The sequence below is a fragment of the Centrocercus urophasianus genome, unplaced genomic scaffold (genome assembly GCF_019232065.1).
Source record: "Centrocercus urophasianus isolate 14NV4802_14NV808 unplaced genomic scaffold, USGS_Curo_1.0 seq_10, whole genome shotgun sequence".
NCBI classification, from domain to species: Eukaryota; Metazoa; Chordata; class Aves; order Galliformes; family Phasianidae; genus Centrocercus; species Centrocercus urophasianus.
The window spans coordinates 17,545,740-17,565,127 of NW_024884142.1; the positions used below are offsets into that span (position 1 = coordinate 17,545,740).

General features: G+C 36.1%; 1 protein-coding gene across 4 annotated transcripts in view; it reads right to left on the reverse strand.

Annotated features, from left to right (window-relative positions):
- Positions 1–3,636: 3,636 nt before the first annotated feature.
- Positions 3,637–19,388, reverse strand: part of COL21A1 (collagen type XXI alpha 1 chain) — a 101,680-nt gene continuing 85,928 nt past the window's right edge. For all 4 annotated transcript variants that reach the window (XM_042825692.1, XM_042825700.1, XM_042825704.1 and 1 more), the window contains exons 22-30: positions 19,206–19,277; positions 15,045–15,080; positions 14,309–14,353; positions 12,232–12,264; positions 7,942–8,088; positions 7,791–7,845; positions 7,286–7,486; positions 5,750–5,827; positions 3,637–5,033 (exon numbers count right to left, since the gene is read on the reverse strand). In XM_042825692.1, the coding sequence (XP_042681626.1) occupies positions 4,846–5,033; positions 5,750–5,827; positions 7,286–7,486; positions 7,791–7,845; positions 7,942–8,088; positions 12,232–12,264; positions 14,309–14,353; positions 15,045–15,080; positions 19,206–19,277 (855 nt within the window). In that variant the 3' untranslated portion in view covers positions 3,637–4,845. The remainder of the gene's footprint in view (positions 5,034–5,749; positions 5,828–7,285; positions 7,487–7,790; positions 7,846–7,941; positions 8,089–12,231; positions 12,265–14,308; positions 14,354–15,044; positions 15,081–19,205; positions 19,278–19,388) is intronic.

Here is a 19,388-nt window from a genome sequence, read left to right on the forward strand (position 1 = left end):
AAACCTTATTAACATTATGTTAGAATGGAGAAATAAAGTGAATAACTCTTTCATTTTCCTTCATCTGATATACAGGCTACCGTACTGGTGTTTTTTTTCCTGTTTCTTTTTCTTCAGAAAAGAGATATCTTGTCCACATTCAAGTCAGCACCAGTAAAAGCTTCAACTTTGTGACCTAATTACAGGACAGTTTATTTTTTCCTTTACCTCCCTCTTCATTTTCTGATAGCATTGTGTCTTTCAGTACTTCAAGAAAGTTATTTCTTTGAATCACTGTTTATAAGCATTATTTCTTTTACTTGCATGATATTTAACACACAATTTCAATGTGTCACACAGATATAATGGATTTTTTTTTTAATGCTTTACAAAAGGAAAAAGTGAAAACAATAAATGGAACGCTCTCTGGAATTTACAAGGTTCCAACATGAGAAAGATACTTTTTGCAGGCAATATGGACATCTGATGCCGAAAGAGTTATGTGGCTAAATCTTCTGATGAATTCACACCTACCTTTTCCCTAATTGGAAAAATGCTGTGTACTTTCATCAGTGACAAGAGGAAGCGTGTCAAACAAGGAATACAGAGCACTTACATAGTTCTATAAGCCCATGGCAGACAACCAAGGAGCCTCCAAGCCGCCAACATACCTTCTGGAGAGTTAGCCAAGTGGCCAGACACTGCTTCTGGAAAAACAGCTTCTCATGCCTGCATCTTTTGCCAAGAAAGGAGAGAATAGCACAGAATAATACAATACGCCGGACCATCACCAGAATATTTCTGCTACCAAAAAGCACTTTATGTAAATATAGTGACTACTGGGAGGGGGACAGTGCTTGTAAAGAAAAACTCAGGTATCACATAGTAGTCATCATTCCATTGTAAAACTGGACTTTGATTCTCCAGGATATGCAGATGACATTCTCTATGAGAAAATCTTGCCTATCAACAGAAGAAAATAACCCACAAGTATTTGCTCTGTTAATTAAAATCTTAAACCTTTCAACAGTGTACCAGACAGCAATGGCTCTAATAGTGGTTTAATGCCACTGCTGAATACGGATTCATCAGATATGTTTTATTTTAACATCCGTGTCTTCCCCACACAGGCAAATACTGGTCTCTTCCACAGGAGTTCGATTCAATCTATGTGAACTGCAAAAGACAGACCTTAGCAGAGCGCACTGCCAGGCCAGTCAGACGCACTAGTAGGAAATTCCATTTTATTGCACTTGCTTTTTCTGAGAAATGAGGTTCTGTAGTTCTGAAAGATGCACAGCCAATGACTGTCAGTTCCTCCTCTAAGAGAGGCCAACCAAACCTGAAATATACTGCCTACACCCAAAGCTGACAAGGACCCCTTGTCTCTCAAGCAGCAGTAGCACTGTGATAGTTCAGTTCCCACAGCAGACTAGGCTTCATCTTCTTTAATTCAAAGACTACATCTTTCAGTTTAATGAGGAACTGAGAACCATATCTACACATATAAATTATACATACATTACGTGCATACACACAGATACATATATATATATCTGTGTGTATATATACATATATATATATATATATATATACCAAGTAAATATGCGTGTGGAAGCCACCTGTGATATCTGGTCTTTTACTGTTACATGTATGTACATAGAGACATATCATATGTGCTTACTCCAAACTTCCCCAAGAAGATTATGATTCTCAGAGCTGCACGTTTCTGAGCATCACCCACCACTAATCTTTCATTAAGAAATCCAGTTCCCACACTAATACTTTTCAATTCTGCATCTTTGTGTGGAGACACTTACCTTGATAACTAAGAATTAATAGCAGATAAAAACTGTAGCAAAGTGATAAACATTAAGTCCATTTTACATACACAGATACAGTGAGTTGAAATTATATCCAAATTACTGTTCTGTATTTCCCACACTGACACCAACAGGAATTAGATCAAGCTGGGACTGTATTTTTAAAATCAGGACTGAAGAGCAAGCAGGATGTTACTAAATGAAATCTGGAAACTCTTCTTGCATCTTGCCCTCAGCTTAAAATTTAGCCCAAGATCCAATTTTGAAGATGATCACCAGGATAGTCTGAATGCCAGTTAACAGTTTCCCGTAACTGCTTCCAGACAATATCTGATTGTTAGACAGTAACAGTTTTCAATGTTGTCGTTTTCTATTCACAGCTTCTGACTGCTGATGAACACCTGCAAGAACCTCATGTTCTTTGCACGTATAGTAGGTACAAGAATCTCTCCTGTGGATCATTAATTTGATATTTTATTTACTCAATTTATATCATTTGTTTAACCTCTTATTTTAGGATTAGTTGAAGACACTGAAAAAATATTCATATTCTTTGATAAAATATCCCATCAATCCATGACCTTGAACACACAAACATTTTATTCTATAATGCTACAAAGCCAGAAAATTAAAGGATTATGAAATCTGCAAAGCTCTGACTTGATAAAATCTTATAAAAGAAGTGATAGCCTAGATCATGTTACTAGGCTGTAATTTATGCACCTCATTGGGGTGCCAGATATTAACAGCTTCTGGCCATTTGATCATACAGAACTAGGCTGTGAAAGTGCTAGTCTTCATTTAAGTAACCTACATTGTTACTAGCTTTAAAAAAGGCACCTGAACAGGCTGGACAGAATCACAGTTTGGAAAAGACCTACAAGATCATCCAGTCCAACTATCCACATATCACAAATTGTTCTCACTAAACCATGTACCTCAACACAATGGATAGTTAGCAATGCCTCTGGCTGATAAAACCAAGCCCTTTCTGAAGAAATGTAACAGGCTTGGCAAGCTCAAAGTTGGAGCAAAAAACTGTTTCTTGTAGGTAGAAGAATGTATAGGTGTTGTTTTTCATTACAACAGAAAGAACACCGGCATTTTCTACAAGTAAGAAATTCAGGTTTTCTGCTTGTATTCACTGTAGTCAGAAGTTCATCGGACTCCAGGATACTTCCCAAAAGATATGGCTCACTGGTCACAACACTGTGCACCTTATTAGAGAAAGATGACCTAAACATGGGTTTAAATTTGCATACAAACTGGACAGCTCAGAAGGGTTCTGAAAGAACACTGGGGTCCTGATTCCTTCTTGACCCAGTGATTTGTTTCGCTTCCAGCTCTCAAAAAATAAACAAAATGAAACTGAATGCAAGTGAAGAAGAACTGCATTTGTGTCCTCCACAAATTCAGTCAGTGCTTGTTCACATGGGCTAAGTCCAGCAGTGTGTATCAAGGAATACTTGTTCAAGGAGCAAATTTTGTGCAAATCAATTTTCTCTGAAGTTGGTATCTTTCAAGAACTACTGTGTACGTTTCTAAACTAGGTTGATGAGACACTAATGATTGAACTGAACTATGTGGTTTGGCTAAGCTACTTACTACACCATGTCACAAGGCTGTAGCTCTAAGCAGGCAGCAGTCACTGAGCACTACACAGCAAGAGGTGCTGCTCCTGGGGCTGGCACTGTATCCAGGGAAAATGGAAGGACGCCAAACAAAAAGGCAAAACTGCCAGGTAGAAGCATTCCAACATGTATTACAGACATCACTCTTTTCTGCAATGCAGGACACAGGCAACTCTTCCAATTGCTCATCAAACCACCACAAGTTCTGTACAAAATTTTATTTTCCCTTGAATGTCAAGCATATTACCAATCTCATAGTGGGACAACAGAGAAACAACACATTAGAAAAAGCCACTTATAAAGCACTGGGTAAGATCAGTACAAGACTCTGCCTTAATTTAAGAAAAGGATTTAAAATTCTCATGGAACTGTGCATTTGCCGTTTATGTGAAAGCAAGCAATACACCTCATCAGCAAAGCATACAAAGAAAATTACACAAACCTTGCTTAAAATGAAAAAGAAACAGCGCAACAAACATTGCAGTTAATTAGCCAGCAGTTAGACCTTTCTCCTTGTAAACCTACTTCTTCAACTTGGCAACTGCAGTTCTTAGGGAGAAACAGCGATGGCTACATAACTTAATCCATAATTACGCAAACCTGTTACAATGGGCTCGTGTAAACTTTTGTATTAATTAATTTTTGTCAAATTATAGCTACAAGCCAACATTACCAACATTCAACTTTTTTTTTTCATATAAGCTGAATCACCCACTAAGACCTTTTTGACCTTTTGTAGCCAAAAGTACCACCTTAAATTAAACCTTGGCTCTTCTTGAATCAGTAGGAGGTCTAACCTTGCATTTCACCTGGGTTTTAAATAGGGAACTGCGTGGCAAAATAGGTGATACTACTTCTATAACAAGTAGAGATATTTCCCTTAATTTATAAAAATCCAATGTAAGTATTTGCTCAAACACTTGGAGCTATGAAATATACACAAGCCAATGAGATTAACACACAAATGAAGTCAAAACCAGACACATTCTTTCAAAATCAAATACTGTATACGTCAGCTGCATGTGAAAAATTTCACAGTAGTTTACATCTGACCTATACCATTTCAGGCCAATCCTGCTGTCAGTGGAGTCCCCAGCACTTTTGCAAAGGACTTCAGTGGCAGCAGGCGTATGACAGGACACTTAAATACTAAATGTCAAATATTATAGTTACATTTATTTCTATTAGAATTGATGATTTCTTTCAAAAACACTTCAATTGATGCAAGTTATTAAAAAAAAATTCCTTTTTTAAAGGACTGTATAACCTTTGGGAACCTTATTTATAATGTTAATAATGTCAGAGGTACTCCTGTTCTTGTTTATGGAATTATTGCTGGTCACCTTCCTGAGACTTGAAAGACCATTAAAGACAAGCACCATACCAATTCCTCTAGATCATTAAATCACAAATTAATAATTTGGTCCCTTTCTAAATGGGTCTCTTCCAACAATGACACTAAAACACAGTGATGGGTCACAGATTCCAGGGGGTCCAACTGGTCCTGGCATTCCGGGACTGCCACGATCTCCATCTTTACCAGGCTGCCCACGTTCTCCAGGGCGTCCTTCCTTACTCATACCTGGGGGACCTTCAGGACCTTAGTGACACACATGCAAGGAATACATGCATTACAGAGTATTTTTATTCACACCGAAACAAGAGCAATTAGGAACCCAAAATAGCCCTGCTGTTTGGTGAAGTATTAAGATAAAGAAAACTTCACTTTTGGAAAAAGACACTTGTCACAAATTATTTATAGGTGTATCTAGCAAACTTGTTATCTTACAAAGACTTTGGGGGGAAAAAAGCATGTAGAACACTAAGTAAAAATAGCTTTCTGAAGGAAATATAAAAATCTGCTTTGGCACAATTATACTTCATTATATTATCTGGAATCACTGGGCATGAATCAGAGTCCTCTGAATTTTATTCATTTTTCTAGCTCTAGATCAGGGTCTAATCTCTCTTCCAAACACTCAGCTTTGCATTTTGAATCAACACAGTGCTGTTAGGAAGAATATTTCCTTCGCTAAGTAATGGTTACAAGTCATATGTTTATATCAGGACTCAGTTTTCTGTCTGATACAGTGACCTGTCCATCGAGAAAAGGGAATCTCAGATTGGTCTTACAGTAAATAATATATCCTATAACAATCTAAAAGGCATGCAAGAAATAGGCATTAGCCACAAAAGATATATAGTAAATAATAGTATAAAAACTATTCACATTTTTCTCAACTACATAAACATTTTTTATAAACTATTTTTTTATATTTAATAGCATGCATTGAATCCACAGAAACCATCTCTCACCTGGAGGCCCTGGTGGGCCTTGGATCCCAGGAACCCCAATTCCTTGATTGCCTTTTGCACCATTTTTCCCTGGCAGTCCTGTGGATTAGCAAACACATTTATAGCTTTGCACACAAAGAATGATCTTCATAAGAACTATTAGAAAGTCAACATTTGATGATACTTATTAAATGAAAATAACTAATTGTTCAAAAGCAAACCATGGGATCTAAAATAAGTATTTCCTTGTAACCTGCAGTACAGTGTAACTAGATTCTTAATTACCCTTATCTCCACTAAATTAAGAGCCAATGTAGCCCCTGATAACCAGATGGCCACTATGAGTTGAGGGAGCAGATAACAAAGAATTAAGAAAAGTGTTAACTGTTATTGCTTTTTCACTGGCAATGTGTTTATAAAGATGCATAAAGAGAGAGTAAGATGTTCACCACAGCCCCTGACTACTCAGGAAAACAATGTACAGCAAAATTACATCTCCTCCAAAAAAGATATACTCTCTGAGATGGGGAAAATATATACTCTCTCATAGCAGTACAACCCAATGAATTCAATTGCTTCAGAGAAACAGATACTGATTTTTCTCGTGTGAAACAGCTGGCGTGGTTAGTCAGTGTCAGCTCCAGAGGAAAACTGAACATTCTCCTTTGGGAGATGAAATTATGAAAGCAGAACAAATTATCATTGCACCCAAAATGAATCTGATACGTGAGGTCATTATTGAGAAGTTACAGAGAAAAATATTTACCAACCATTTTCCTGTCAACCTGTCAAGCACATTACTACATAGTAATATAACCTTCCTGATTATTTTGATGCAATAAGAAACACAGTTGTTGCAGTTGCAAATGGATTTCATTTCCAGACTAGATGTACATATTTAAGCTCACAAAAAGCACCACAGAAATCAGATGGAACGCTTGTATGGCTGAGACACCTAAAAGCATTAGCTTCTTCAGTATTTTTAAAAAGAATTCAGAACCTTCAAGAAAAGTATAAAGAAAATAATAGAAATCCTTACAAGATAAAAAGGAAAAAGGAGAAAAAACAAGGAAGTCATAGGGCTATAAATGTATTATATGCCAAAGAACAGCCTGCAGGTAGCAGGTAAATAACAGTGAATATATAGACACTAAATAACCAGTGAATATTAGAAGTTTTTAAAATATCATAAACAAAGAAGTTTGGAAGAAAACAAATAGAAAAATATACTGAAACCCACATCTAAACATACCTGATCTGAAAATGAAAATAAAAAAAATAAACGGGGCTTAAAAATATTTACATGACAGGATAACGATCACTCTAAAAAGATCAAAATTTAAGTACAGTAGAACAGAACACTAGTCATCTTGTGCATTCTGGTATTTTGTCTTCTTCTGATATGCATATTTCAAGAGCAAAGAAACCTTTGCACCATACTCCCATTAATACTTTGCAATACAAACTCAGCTATTCCCTTACTCCTTCACTCTTCAATAGTCCCATCCAAAACTGCAAGCAGAAAACAAAGGCATAGAAACAATATGCACACAGTACCTCTTGTCCCACGGGCCCCAGGGCGACCCGGGATGCCAGTCAGACCTGGAACACCATCATTCCCTGGCAAACCAGGAAACCCTCTTGGACCTTCAGGGCCTCTTGGACCTGGTGGTCCTGGAAGTCCTGGGGAAGCGCTTTGGGACTGACAGTGGTTGCAGTTTTGTAGCCTTCCACTCTGAAGGATCACAGGTAACTGGGCTGGCAGAATTCAAACAAAAGAAGTACTTAAGAGTGTTTCAACTGTAAAATACAAAAATATTTATACCTCTTCATTAAAATAAAACCAGCTTCCTTTCTTTAGGCAGTATGGTATCTTTAGGAAACAAAGTGCTTTTAGCACCTGATGGAGATGTGGAAGTGTGTTTCTACAACTCTATGAAAACCTGTGATAAATCAGATCAAAATATAGGCATTGTTTTCAAGAAAAAGAAGCATCTGTATAGTTACAAGGAAACTTCAGCACTTCAAACAAGGAAAGAACAGTAAAGTCTTTCAAACTTACTTCTCAGTACATCCGAACAGACCTGTCGAATAAATTCTTCTGAAAATTCTCGTGCCTAAATTGAACAGAGAAGAGTTATAACAACAGAAAGCCCACATCTGTTGGGAGTTTTAAAGCACCCAAAATGACCATTGTGAGATCCTATGCATACAGGTTTTCCATCTGATCCAGGTGGTCCTGGGGGCCCTCTGTCTCCAGGCTGACCTCTGACACCAGGAGGTCCAACCAGACCCTGGATACCGGATTCTCCCTTCTGTCCATTGATGCCTCGATTGCCTGGGTCTCCCTTCTCACCTTTCTGAAACAGAAACCAATGAAAAGCAAATTGTACCTTTACAATGCTGTATCTTTACATGGAAGCTATGTAGTACCACAAATATATTCTAAGAGCTTCACTGACAATCTTCATTTTAAGTTGTCAAGAAAATTTACAAAGTACCTAAATTTCCATATTAGAATTGAATCATAGAAGCATTTGAGTTGGAAGGGACCCTTAAAGGTCACTGGTCCAAATCCCCTGCAATGAACAGGAACATCTACGGCTTGATTAAGTTGCTCAGAGCCCTGTCCAGCTTCACCTTGAATCTCTCCAAGGACGGAGCATCGACCTTCTCTCTGCACCACCTGTTCCAGTGCCAGACAAATCTTCTTGTAAAAACCTTTTTCCTAATATCCAATCTAAATCTTCCCTCTTTCTTTTAGTTTGAAACCATCTCCCACCACAACCATTTCCCTCCCCATCTCCCTCCCCTAAAGAGTCTATCCCCTTCTCTCTTACAGCTCCCCTTTAGAAAGAAATCTTAAACAAATCTTAAACAAATCCATTTGCTTTACTAATTAATATAAAAAAAATTCCTTACTAACATACGGAAGAAAATATTTATTAACTTAGAAGGTGGGAAAAATTACAAGTGAAATTCTGGACCACAGAAGTTCTTGGCATGCTTCTAATTTAAAAAAACAATCAAGACTTTTACTCTATGACATTTGTTTATAAGTGAAAGGAAAAATGATTCTGATTTCATTTAGGGTTTCTGTTGTTGGTGATTGACTTTTTTTACTTCATTTATTCTATGTTTGATTGATAGCAACTGCAGCCCGTTTGCTTCACTAGAAAAGGTTAAAATAATACTGGATTATATTATATATTACTAGCAATGGTTCTTCTATGTATGGGATTGCCTACTGCAATAGCTCCCGTGGAAGTCCTTCCCTGTGCTGGAGCCAAAAAAATTCCATTAGAATGTATTTTGGTACATGTCCAAGATTAAAGTTAGTATACTGTCTTTGCTCCCTGATGAGTTTTCTCCTTCTGTGTTTTGCAGTTTCTACAGTGTTGTCAGTAACTTAAAAATTTTCTTTCTCACTTTCCAACGATTTTAGATGGAATTATGGAAACAGGGCAACAGAATCACTATGTATGACAAGCAAACCTTACTGGAGCAAACAATGCAAGTTTAAGAAGCACAGGCATGTAGTCTTCATAGACTCGCACTGATTTTTAAATTATGCTATTTATATTACTTCATGCCCTTCTAGGTAGTACTTATCAAAACACTTTACGTCAGAAAAATATATGGCTCACTCAAAACGTTCTGGCTCGGTCTGAATTAGTAACAATGCCCAGAGCTCTCTGGATGAATTACTACAGAGTAGTACTTTACACACAGAGTACACTTTATACACAGGGAGCTAACTATCAGGATTTTTCACCCTGCTACATTAAGATGGCTTATATCTCAGAACTGAGAAATGAGGAAAACAAGGTCACTGAAAGAGAAAACACTCAGAATTGCATACCTGGCATCACAAAAGGATCACAGCCTGTTCAGGTTAACTGAGCTCTTCCATTATGTCATTCAGTTCTGCTGTAAATAAAATTTGAAGGCAAAGGGGCAGTGCAACCCTACTCTGAAAAGCCATCAGATAAAAACATACCTAAGTGACTGGCTGTCTGTGCATCCTGAAAAATCTTAAGTTCTTTCTGTGGTTTTGAGGGGCTGGATCTTTTTTTGCTTCCATTTGCCTTACAAAACCCACAAAAAAAAAAAAAAAAAAAAGAAGGCACTACAAGAAGTCAGGCATTTTTCCACTTAAGATAAAAGGTGACACATGTTGGTAAAATGCCTAAGAGATGGCAGAAAAGAAGTTCCACGAGTAAGATGCCAAGTGTGAATTGAACAGCAGTCCATATACTCTCCCCATTAAAGAAGTTGTGCCCTAATTCAGAACTTACTTTGTCCAAGGTTGTAGCTGTCTTGCTACTGTCAAAGTGAAACACTGTAGCCTGTCATGGTTTTATGCTTTTTGCTATAAGTAATCCATATCATAACCCGTGACATAGCCATAGAGACCAGATATTCTTAGTTACACCATGTAGAATTGTATTTATCTGTTCCTATTCCATGATTGCAAATGGTTTTATATTTAACAGTCATTTTAACAACACCTCCACAGGATCAGCAAGTCAAACATACAAAGAAGCTGCCTATGGCTACACCAGAAGCTGTACATTTTGAGATCTGAAGATAATGCTGTTCATGTAGCTAGAAATTATTTGTTTTAGTTTAATTACTTTTACAGCTATGGCCTATGTTTACATGACATCTGACTTGCAAGTTAATTTATTTGCAATTGAATGTTAAAAGGGTTAGAAAGCATTAAGAATCAGTGAACTATTAGGAAAATGGCATAAATTGTAGAAGAACATCAGAAGCAAGAAGCCAGTATTTAACAAAAACCAAATCAAAACAAAAGGCAAAACACTAGAACCTCAGCACAACTACCTGCAGTGCCTGCCAAAAAGCAAATGAAACTGCTGAGGGAACATTTTCCGCAGTGTATTATGGTCTATGGTATGCTAAGCTGCATCCTGTGTGTGGCCTTGTTTGCTGACCTTTGCTGTTGGCAAAGAAAATCAATAAAAACTAAAAGAGCTCCGTAAGTGCTCAGAATGAAGAATGCCTGAAGAAACTTCTCTACTAAGAAGTCAGACCATGACAAATGGCAATATAGTTTTTAAAGCAGAAAATAAAACAATTTTATAAGCCTGTTAAGTAAACATAGTTACATCATTATATCATAATGCATAGTAAAGATAATACTGACATTTTAGACAAAAAATATATTATTTACCGTGATTTAAAACATATAAAGAAGCTACCTCAATGGTTCACAAGTAATATCTTAGCAGTTTTGGCTACAATTTAGTAGAGTGCTTATAAGCCAAACTGTAATTTTTAAGAATTTTATAGAACCACAGCAGCATATAGGACAATTCTAAAGTTTAAATGCTTGTGAGTTTCTAAAGAGCATGTCCAGTTATTGATATGCAACACTACTTAACGAAAAGGTGTTTGGCAAAGACATCTATCGGTAAAGTTGAAGCAGAATGGGAAATTAAATACTCATTTCACTGAGCACTGGAATGAATCAAATACAACTAACAAAGTTAATCTTTTATACACCAATACTTTATACACCGTGTAAAACAAACAGTTAAAAGGTCTGACCATGAATATATCTACATTAGTCAACCACAGGAAAAGAGACAGGACTTTAAAACATTCCAGAGAAGAACAAATTTAGCTTCTCACAGACCAAGGAAAGTCCAAGTGTGCTTCCCTTTGTTTCCCTCAAATTTCAGACTGATGTGGAAATTATTCCAGTGTAAACTTAATATTTGGGAGAAATAATTCTGCCCTGCATTTTCTGAGTCAGTCTCAATGATAGAATCCTCTAAAAATATATCTTTGTACAGTCTTCTCTGCCATTACTTCTGAAAGAGAGGCACACAAAGAAATCTCAGTGGCCAAGCTTAAAATGAACAGATAAATAGCTCAGCTGTGGAAGTCCTTCCCACAGTCCTTTATGGAAGCTAAAGGCAAAGTCAGCACATCAGCACAGTCTAAAGGAATTAGATAAATTTGTAATTGACATTAAATGCAATAGTTTGGATCTCTACATTAACTGCCCCTCCATTGCTGACTGCCAAAACCAGTAAAAGCGTACAAGAAGAAGGAGCTTTGTTATGTGTTGTGTTCCATATTTGGCTGTATTGGCTGCTGCTGAAGTAAAGACAGTGAAAAAGAAGGATCATTTAAATCAAATATTCTCTATTCTTTTATGAAGTAACTTTTTACTTTTCAGTGACAGTTATTTGCCTTCTTCAACCAGCTCCTTTTCTAATTATCTGTATCCCCTTAAAGGTTATACTTGGCTTTAACATTTTTAGATCTTGCATTGTGTGAAATATCCATTATGCTACCTGTCGCTTTTAACTAATACTTCTTTCTCTTCTCCTCTCTGATACTTTTTAATTAATTTCGCTTCTGTTGCTTATGTAAGTATGAAAACAAGACTGCAAACACACATTTTACAGATCACAATTTGCAGATAGGATTATTCTGTTCTATTGCATTTGCCATTACAAAATACATACCTCTCCTTGTTCGCCCCTCAATCCTTCTGTTCCCTTTAGGAATTATATTAAAAACAAAACAACAACAAAAAAAAAAACAAGTTGAGCCAAGTTACTTGCAATAAAAAATATTTTTTTCCTTTGTTTTCAATAATTAATCACAAATGTTAATATTTAAAGATTCTGAGATCTCTGTATTTTAAAAATGCAAATTTTATATAACTAACACTTTAGTAATAACTTTAATATAACGTTCAAAAAGGATAAATGGGAAACACAACAGACACATTACATAAAGTATATTTTATTAGAGTAGAAGAAGTGCATTTAGATAAAACCTATTCACTCTTTGAAAGACCAAAGAAATAAAATTTAACAGTCTAGCAAAAGGAAACTTCAGATTGTACCTATTTCATATCATTTTACTGGACAAAACTCAAGCTCAGCCCATTTGAAATACAAGCTAAGTTTGTAAAGCAGATTTTTTGTGTTGGCAAACGGCTCTGGTGTCATTTCTGCCAAACTGATCATTAAATACCATGGCAAGCTGGCAGCTTAGTACAGGCTTTTTCCCTTTTCTGACAGGCTCGTGGTAACAAGGGAATCGGTACTGTATCTTGGAGAAACCCTGAGGGCTTTAGGAACCTTGGAAGGACCTAGTACTGTCTACCAGAGTATTTGAATGACTGAGTTTTTGGTTGCTGCCCAAACTAGATAAGCATGGGAAACGATTTTAGATCTGTCTCATATTAGTTTTTCAGCTTTAAAAAAAATAATAATAATAAAAAAGAAAGAAAACACAAAAACAAACCCAATTCTTACAATTCTCCTGGTGACTAAAAGAATGAACCCAGGGAATTGTGTCCATTATTTGCAAGGGGACAACCCAGAAAGTTTAATTTATAAAATGTCAGACTATGACATCACATTTATTTAAAAACAGTCATTGGTCTTTTAGTTCAAACTATTTCTCCTTAAAAAAACTTCTACTCAGCTTTACTACAAGATTTCTGTCAAGCTGCATACCCCTGAGAGCGATAAAACCAAGCTAACACACACTCTCGACCTCCTGCCCATGTTCAGCTGGAATCAAATCTTTCTGGCTAGACAGCCAGCTGTATCAATGTCATAATTCTGAAAAAAACAACTGTAACTTCCTTCCAAGTCTAGTTTTAGATATGTACCTCTAACAAATACTTTTCTGTTTAGGCATGACATACGTTATGTAGTTAGCAAGTACTTATAAATATTAACAGTTATTTTCTGTGGTACAACAAGATAGCCAACTATGACACAATCAGAATACACTGGCCCAGAATTAAAAGAAAGAGAAATAACTGGATCTCACTGATTTGCAGCTGAAACAGGAAACATCTGTAATTTATGTGCACGGAAGATGTCAATAATGACTCCTTGTATGCTATCAGTGTTAATAAACTACATGAAAGTTTAGCATGGTATACACAATATCTTAAAATCACTCTCTCAAGTGATGCTTGACTTTTCACAAAGGCTGTTTTGTGCTTTTATCTGTTTTTGACTATTTCTATCCATGTCATAAAAATTTTCCACAACGAAGGCTTTCATAAAATAATGCTAGAGTATGGTCTTCCAGCCTGTTTCCCAAGATATACTCTGAACCACAGAAACATGTGGGATAGAAGGGACCTTCAGGGTTTCAACCTTCTTTTCAGAGTGATTCTATCCTTGCAGGTCGCTCAAGGCCATGTTCAGCCAGCTGTTACTAGAGCCTCTGTAAGCAGTCTGCTCCAGTGTCTGACCACCTTCACAGCAACATGTTTATCCTGTGTATCAAGTTTGGAATTTCCTGCATTCCAATTTGTGTCCATTTTTTCTTGTCATTCCAATGCGCACAGCAAAGAAGGATATGGCTCAATCTTCTCTACATGTGTTGTATTTGTTATATTTAAATTATAAAAGTTGTTTAAGAAGTAATTTATATAACTACATACTCATGTTATACATAAATATATTTCACCTGATAAAAAGAATTGCCTACCCATTCTGATGGAAACAATCTTCAGAAATAAATATGAATCATGGCTCTCTTGAACTAGGATCATCATTTTAACAGTACCTGTAAGCCTGGATTTCCTTGTCTTCCTTTTTCTCCTTTTTGCCCCTTCAGAAAATAAATGTTTACTTAAATTTGCATTTATCTGGGAGAAACAATTAAGCTATCAAAAATAACACATAAAGACAAAACCTAAGATCTCAATTTAATCTGAGCCCAATCCCTCTAAAAGCTTAGTCTCCAAGAGCTCAGAGCACAAACAGAGCAGATGACTACAATGTCTACTCTGAAAACACAGGAGTCAAGTTAGGATCTGAGTGATAACAAGATCCTCTCCTGTTTTTGTGTGTACTTCCATGACTTTTAGGAGAAAAATGCCACAGTTTATAATACAGTAGTAGGAAAAGACAAGGTGGCATTACTGATTATGAGGATCTGTGTGTTGCAATGACTGGAGCAGACAGGGACAGAACCTTGCCCAGGATGGTGCTACGTCACTTCTCAGCGCCCCTAGGTAGTAGCACAACCCATGTACCTGCATCCTCACTGGAGCCACACCAAACGCCTATTCAGCCCCAAAATGCTGCTGGCAATTAATGCAGGGCATACTGGACAATTTTGCTTCATGAAAAATCAAGGCTCAGTGCTGTTACTCTTTTTCAAGCAAGAGTTTAAGAGGTTTTTTTTCTGATTAACTTCTAGCTGTTTTATTAATAGTGTTGATAATAATAGTGCTATTAATAGTGTTGTTTATTAATAGTTTCGTGATTTTGATTAGGAAAAAAAAAAATAGATGTACCTGGATACCATTTTCACCCTGGCTTCCTTTGTCCCCCTGTAAAAATATTCAAAGAAAAGTCTCCATCACAACACAATTCATCTGAAAGACTCGTACTCAGATTTAATTTAACACAGTAAATACAAGGGGAGCATCTAATAGCCTCCAGTTATACTGAAAGAAAACAGAAAATTTTATCCTCATGTACACAAAAACTGAAATTAATACAGAAAGTTATAATAAGAGAATCTGGCATAGGAAGTTCTGTCAGAAAGAAAAGTGGATACTCAGATATCAAATTAAATGGCAAATCTAGCAGGAGTTCATTTACTGAGGAGAGAAGAAGATGGGGAAAGGAGAGCAATAATTACAATAACAGTGTAATCCTAAAATGTGTCTACCTTCTTTGACAGAAAAGGAAACTTAGAAGACCTCTTAAATTGGTGTGACTATACAAATTGCCTTAAAACAAAATGTTGGGCTGAAAACACAGCAACACATAAAACAAAAGACAGATCTGGTGGTGGTAGTGGTGGTGTAAAACTGCATTTAATAATGGAAAGAAGTGGGATGGAACTTTTGTGTTTGTTTTGCCAGTTTCCTGGTAAAATCCATCCATGCGTGTATTTAGTTGTATTTTTTTAGACAAAATGTTTATTTAAACACTAAACAGTAGCATAGAGGAGATTCTGACCATGACAAATATTTTCCTGATAGAATCCCACAAGATAAGAAGGTATTTATGCCAGCTGTGTATTGTACTTGAAAGTAAAATATTTGGTTTGGTTTCAAGTTTCAAAATAAGCTATAGTTGAAGGGCATAACATTGACTGCAACATTTTTCCTGAATAATTCAAGACTTTGTCATACTTTCAACTCCAGTTAACCAGAAATACATATTCTGACTTGTATCTTCATATGAAATGGATAATTAATTTTGCAAGATTTATCTTCTATGATTTAAAATCTAGAGACTTTCCATACGTTTTAATAAATTCTCCCTCCTTAAAATCCATATTTCTGTCTTGATCCATTATCCTTAGATACTGACACTGAGTGTATGGTGGAAATGAATTTCATTAAACTATTCTGGTGATGCTAGCTCAACTCTGGTCACTCTTGGACTTCAGTGTATTTTGAAAGATGTAAGCCAGGACGTCTTCATCTTCACATGGTCTGCAAATCACTATCTTAAAACTTGTCAGAAGATTAATTTTACTACACGCTGTCTTGGAAAACAGAACTCAAGTTGAAATAAGTGCACCTGAATTCAGATCATTTTCTAGCTTCTGTTACTACACTGAGCAGGGACTTGTTTCAGTTGTCTAAGCACAAGTATGCAGTGCTATTGAAGGTACTCCAGACAACCTAAGGCATCCCCACACATACTTATTGATATCTAAAATACTCTGGCACATCTGTGACATTCCTATTTGATTGCACACACGTATTCTGTCATATATGATACAGGACATACAGGAAACCTATGGAGCAGAAGATAAAGTCTAGTATGCATGTGATTTCCCATAGAACTTGAAATATAACACCATACCTCTAACTTACACTCCTTTATCTTCCACTCATTCTTTCCATATTTTACCTCTGTTTCTGTAATGCCTTTCTATGAAGGTCTTCATCCTTCAAAAGTTTGTCCTCTACTACTACACAGGCATGTCATCAGATTTATGTTTTACTAACTGCTTAGCTCTTTCTAACAGAGCTTTCTTTGCTTTTACAAGCCTTCCTGTTTATTCAAAAATCTGTAATTCATATATACAATGGAGAAATCTAGTTGAGACATGAGACATGAGTACTTCCCAAGGAATATTATTAGACTTCCAAAAGAAGTGTCAGATACACTAGATACACTACCTATGCATATGTAATTTATTTTTATACTTAAAAACTCTATGTATTTTAATATAAAGCCATTATTAAACCAGTTCAGATATCATTTTAAGCTGATTTATTTTATTAATGTAACCAACTTAATTATTTAAAATTTAATCTTAACATTTTAAATTTTATAATAACTGACTACATATGCAGCAAAATTTTTAACCTCAAAACCTTCTTACTTGAATAAATATCTGAAGGGTTTCATGTAAAGCTTGGTATTTATAATAAACCATATACTGAAAAAACAATTTCATTACATGACATCAGATCTCTGATGTTGCTCCAAAGAAACAGCGTAACATTAAAAGAAGCCTTAGAGTTGTGTACGACAATTAAAAACTTGATTAAAAAAATTTTTTTTGGCCAACCCATTATGTTCTCTCACAAAAATACAAGACACTGAAGGCAATAGCAGTACTTATTATCTTGCAAAGCAATTAAACATTTACTTTTCAGGACACTGATATTTTTGCTTTGATAGTGTCCATAGTAAAGACATTCCAAATAAAAATTAGACTATAAAAGTAATAGATACAAATACAAGCTTCATTTGCAATTCAAAATAATTTATTTGTAGCAGTGAAGTCAACAATTTCACTTCAATCCATTTCTTTTATATCAATTTGCCTAGTAGCATAGATAAAGCGTACATTTTTGATATTCCTCTATTTCTTGGTTGAGTTACACACGGAAGAACGGCGCCATCCTGAGAAAACATTATCTAGAAAACACAATTTTGTTAAGTTCTTTGTAGTTACCCACAGGGCATGAAAAGTAAAGATTTTCTAGTACTTCTAATTTACAGGCTCATAAAGCCCATTTCATAGACAATGCACAGCTGATTTTTCCTCAAGATTCATTTCACACTCCAGTTAAGTTCTGTGAGTTACAGCATGAAATAACTCTGTCAGTATTTTAAAAGTGGAAATATTCTAAGGGCTTTCCAGCTTCCAGACAAAAAGTTTTGCCTTACTGGCTGAGATGAAAATGAGAAGTTTAAAACACATATGAGATTTTCAGAATGACATCAACGTGTACAAGAAAATCTCAAGGAAAGGACTTAGTTAATGCGATGTTAACTAGCGTGCAAAGCAATGTAGGTTTCAATTTCAGAATGTACCAAAGAACCATACTGCCTATGACCTTTTTAACCTGGAACTCCTCAAAAAATCACTCCTCATGTGATTGTCAGAAAATCCTACATATCCACAGTTTAAAAATAGTTGACTATTCAGAAATTCATAGAATCACAGAATCATAGAATCTCCAAGGTTGGAAAAGACCTCTAAGATCTTCCAGTCCAATCATCCACCTGTCACCAGTATTTCCCCACTAAACCATGCCCCTCAGTACAACATCTAAATGTTTCTTGAACACCTCCAGATGATGACTCCATCACCTCCCTGGGCAGCCCGTTGAGACATCAATACTAAATTTTACATTTTCACAAAACAGCTCTTTAGCAATGAAGAATGTTTGCATAGCCATGTCTGTAACAGTGTTTGACTGACACAAGCCACACCGAGAGATGGTGAGATCCTGAAAGCATGTTATCTCTGAAAACTCAGAATGCAAGGATTAGAACTACTGGTTCTTGACTGAACAGAAGAAATAATTTTCAACCAGGACAGTATTAATAGGATTCCTCTAAACTTTGCCATAAAATTTTTCAACATCTAATTTAGCCAATTATCTAGGCTTCAGTTACAGTCAATGGAAATAGATAAGTACTTCCAGATTCATTTATTCCTAAACAAAGATGTAAGTGAATGACTCCCCAAAGGAGCTCAGACTCCCTCAGCTAAATATCAAGAAAGCCTAGACAAGCTGGTTAGATCAGATGACTCTAAACAGCTAGGGGTAACTGTGTTGAATCTGTCCCAGCTACGTAGGCATAATTGCTCCAATTCTTTGGGGAGATCCCCAGAGGACTTGGTACTACAGAATCTGCCAATATGTTGCTTGCTTTAAGAAGATATAATATTAAGTAAATATTGAACCACAGCTCATACCCTAATGTACTATAATTCATAAAGGAAATTTTATCAGTGCCTATGTCACAGCACTTGATGTGAACAGTTTCTCCCCTTTTCATCATTCTCTCCTCCCTGTGAAACACAATTGGTTTTCTAGCTAACAGACCTTCCAAACTAAACTGAATTGTCTCTAATAAAAACAATGCATTGAAAAGAAAAGTATTTCCCTGATACTGGCCACTTCTTGGAAAAGCACTTCCAGTAAAAAAATGTAATTAAGATAAAACTAGAAAAAAAAACTGCTTACCTTTATACCCTGGATACCAGGAATGCCTGGATAGCCTGGTTCACCTGGGGCACCCGGTCCTCCTGGTTCTCCCTGAACAATATAATAGCTCTGTAAGTAGCAGTGATACACTGTGTGTCAAAATCTATATTGCATGCTTTTTCAAGGTCACATGATATTTTTGGCTATGATATTCTGAAATTC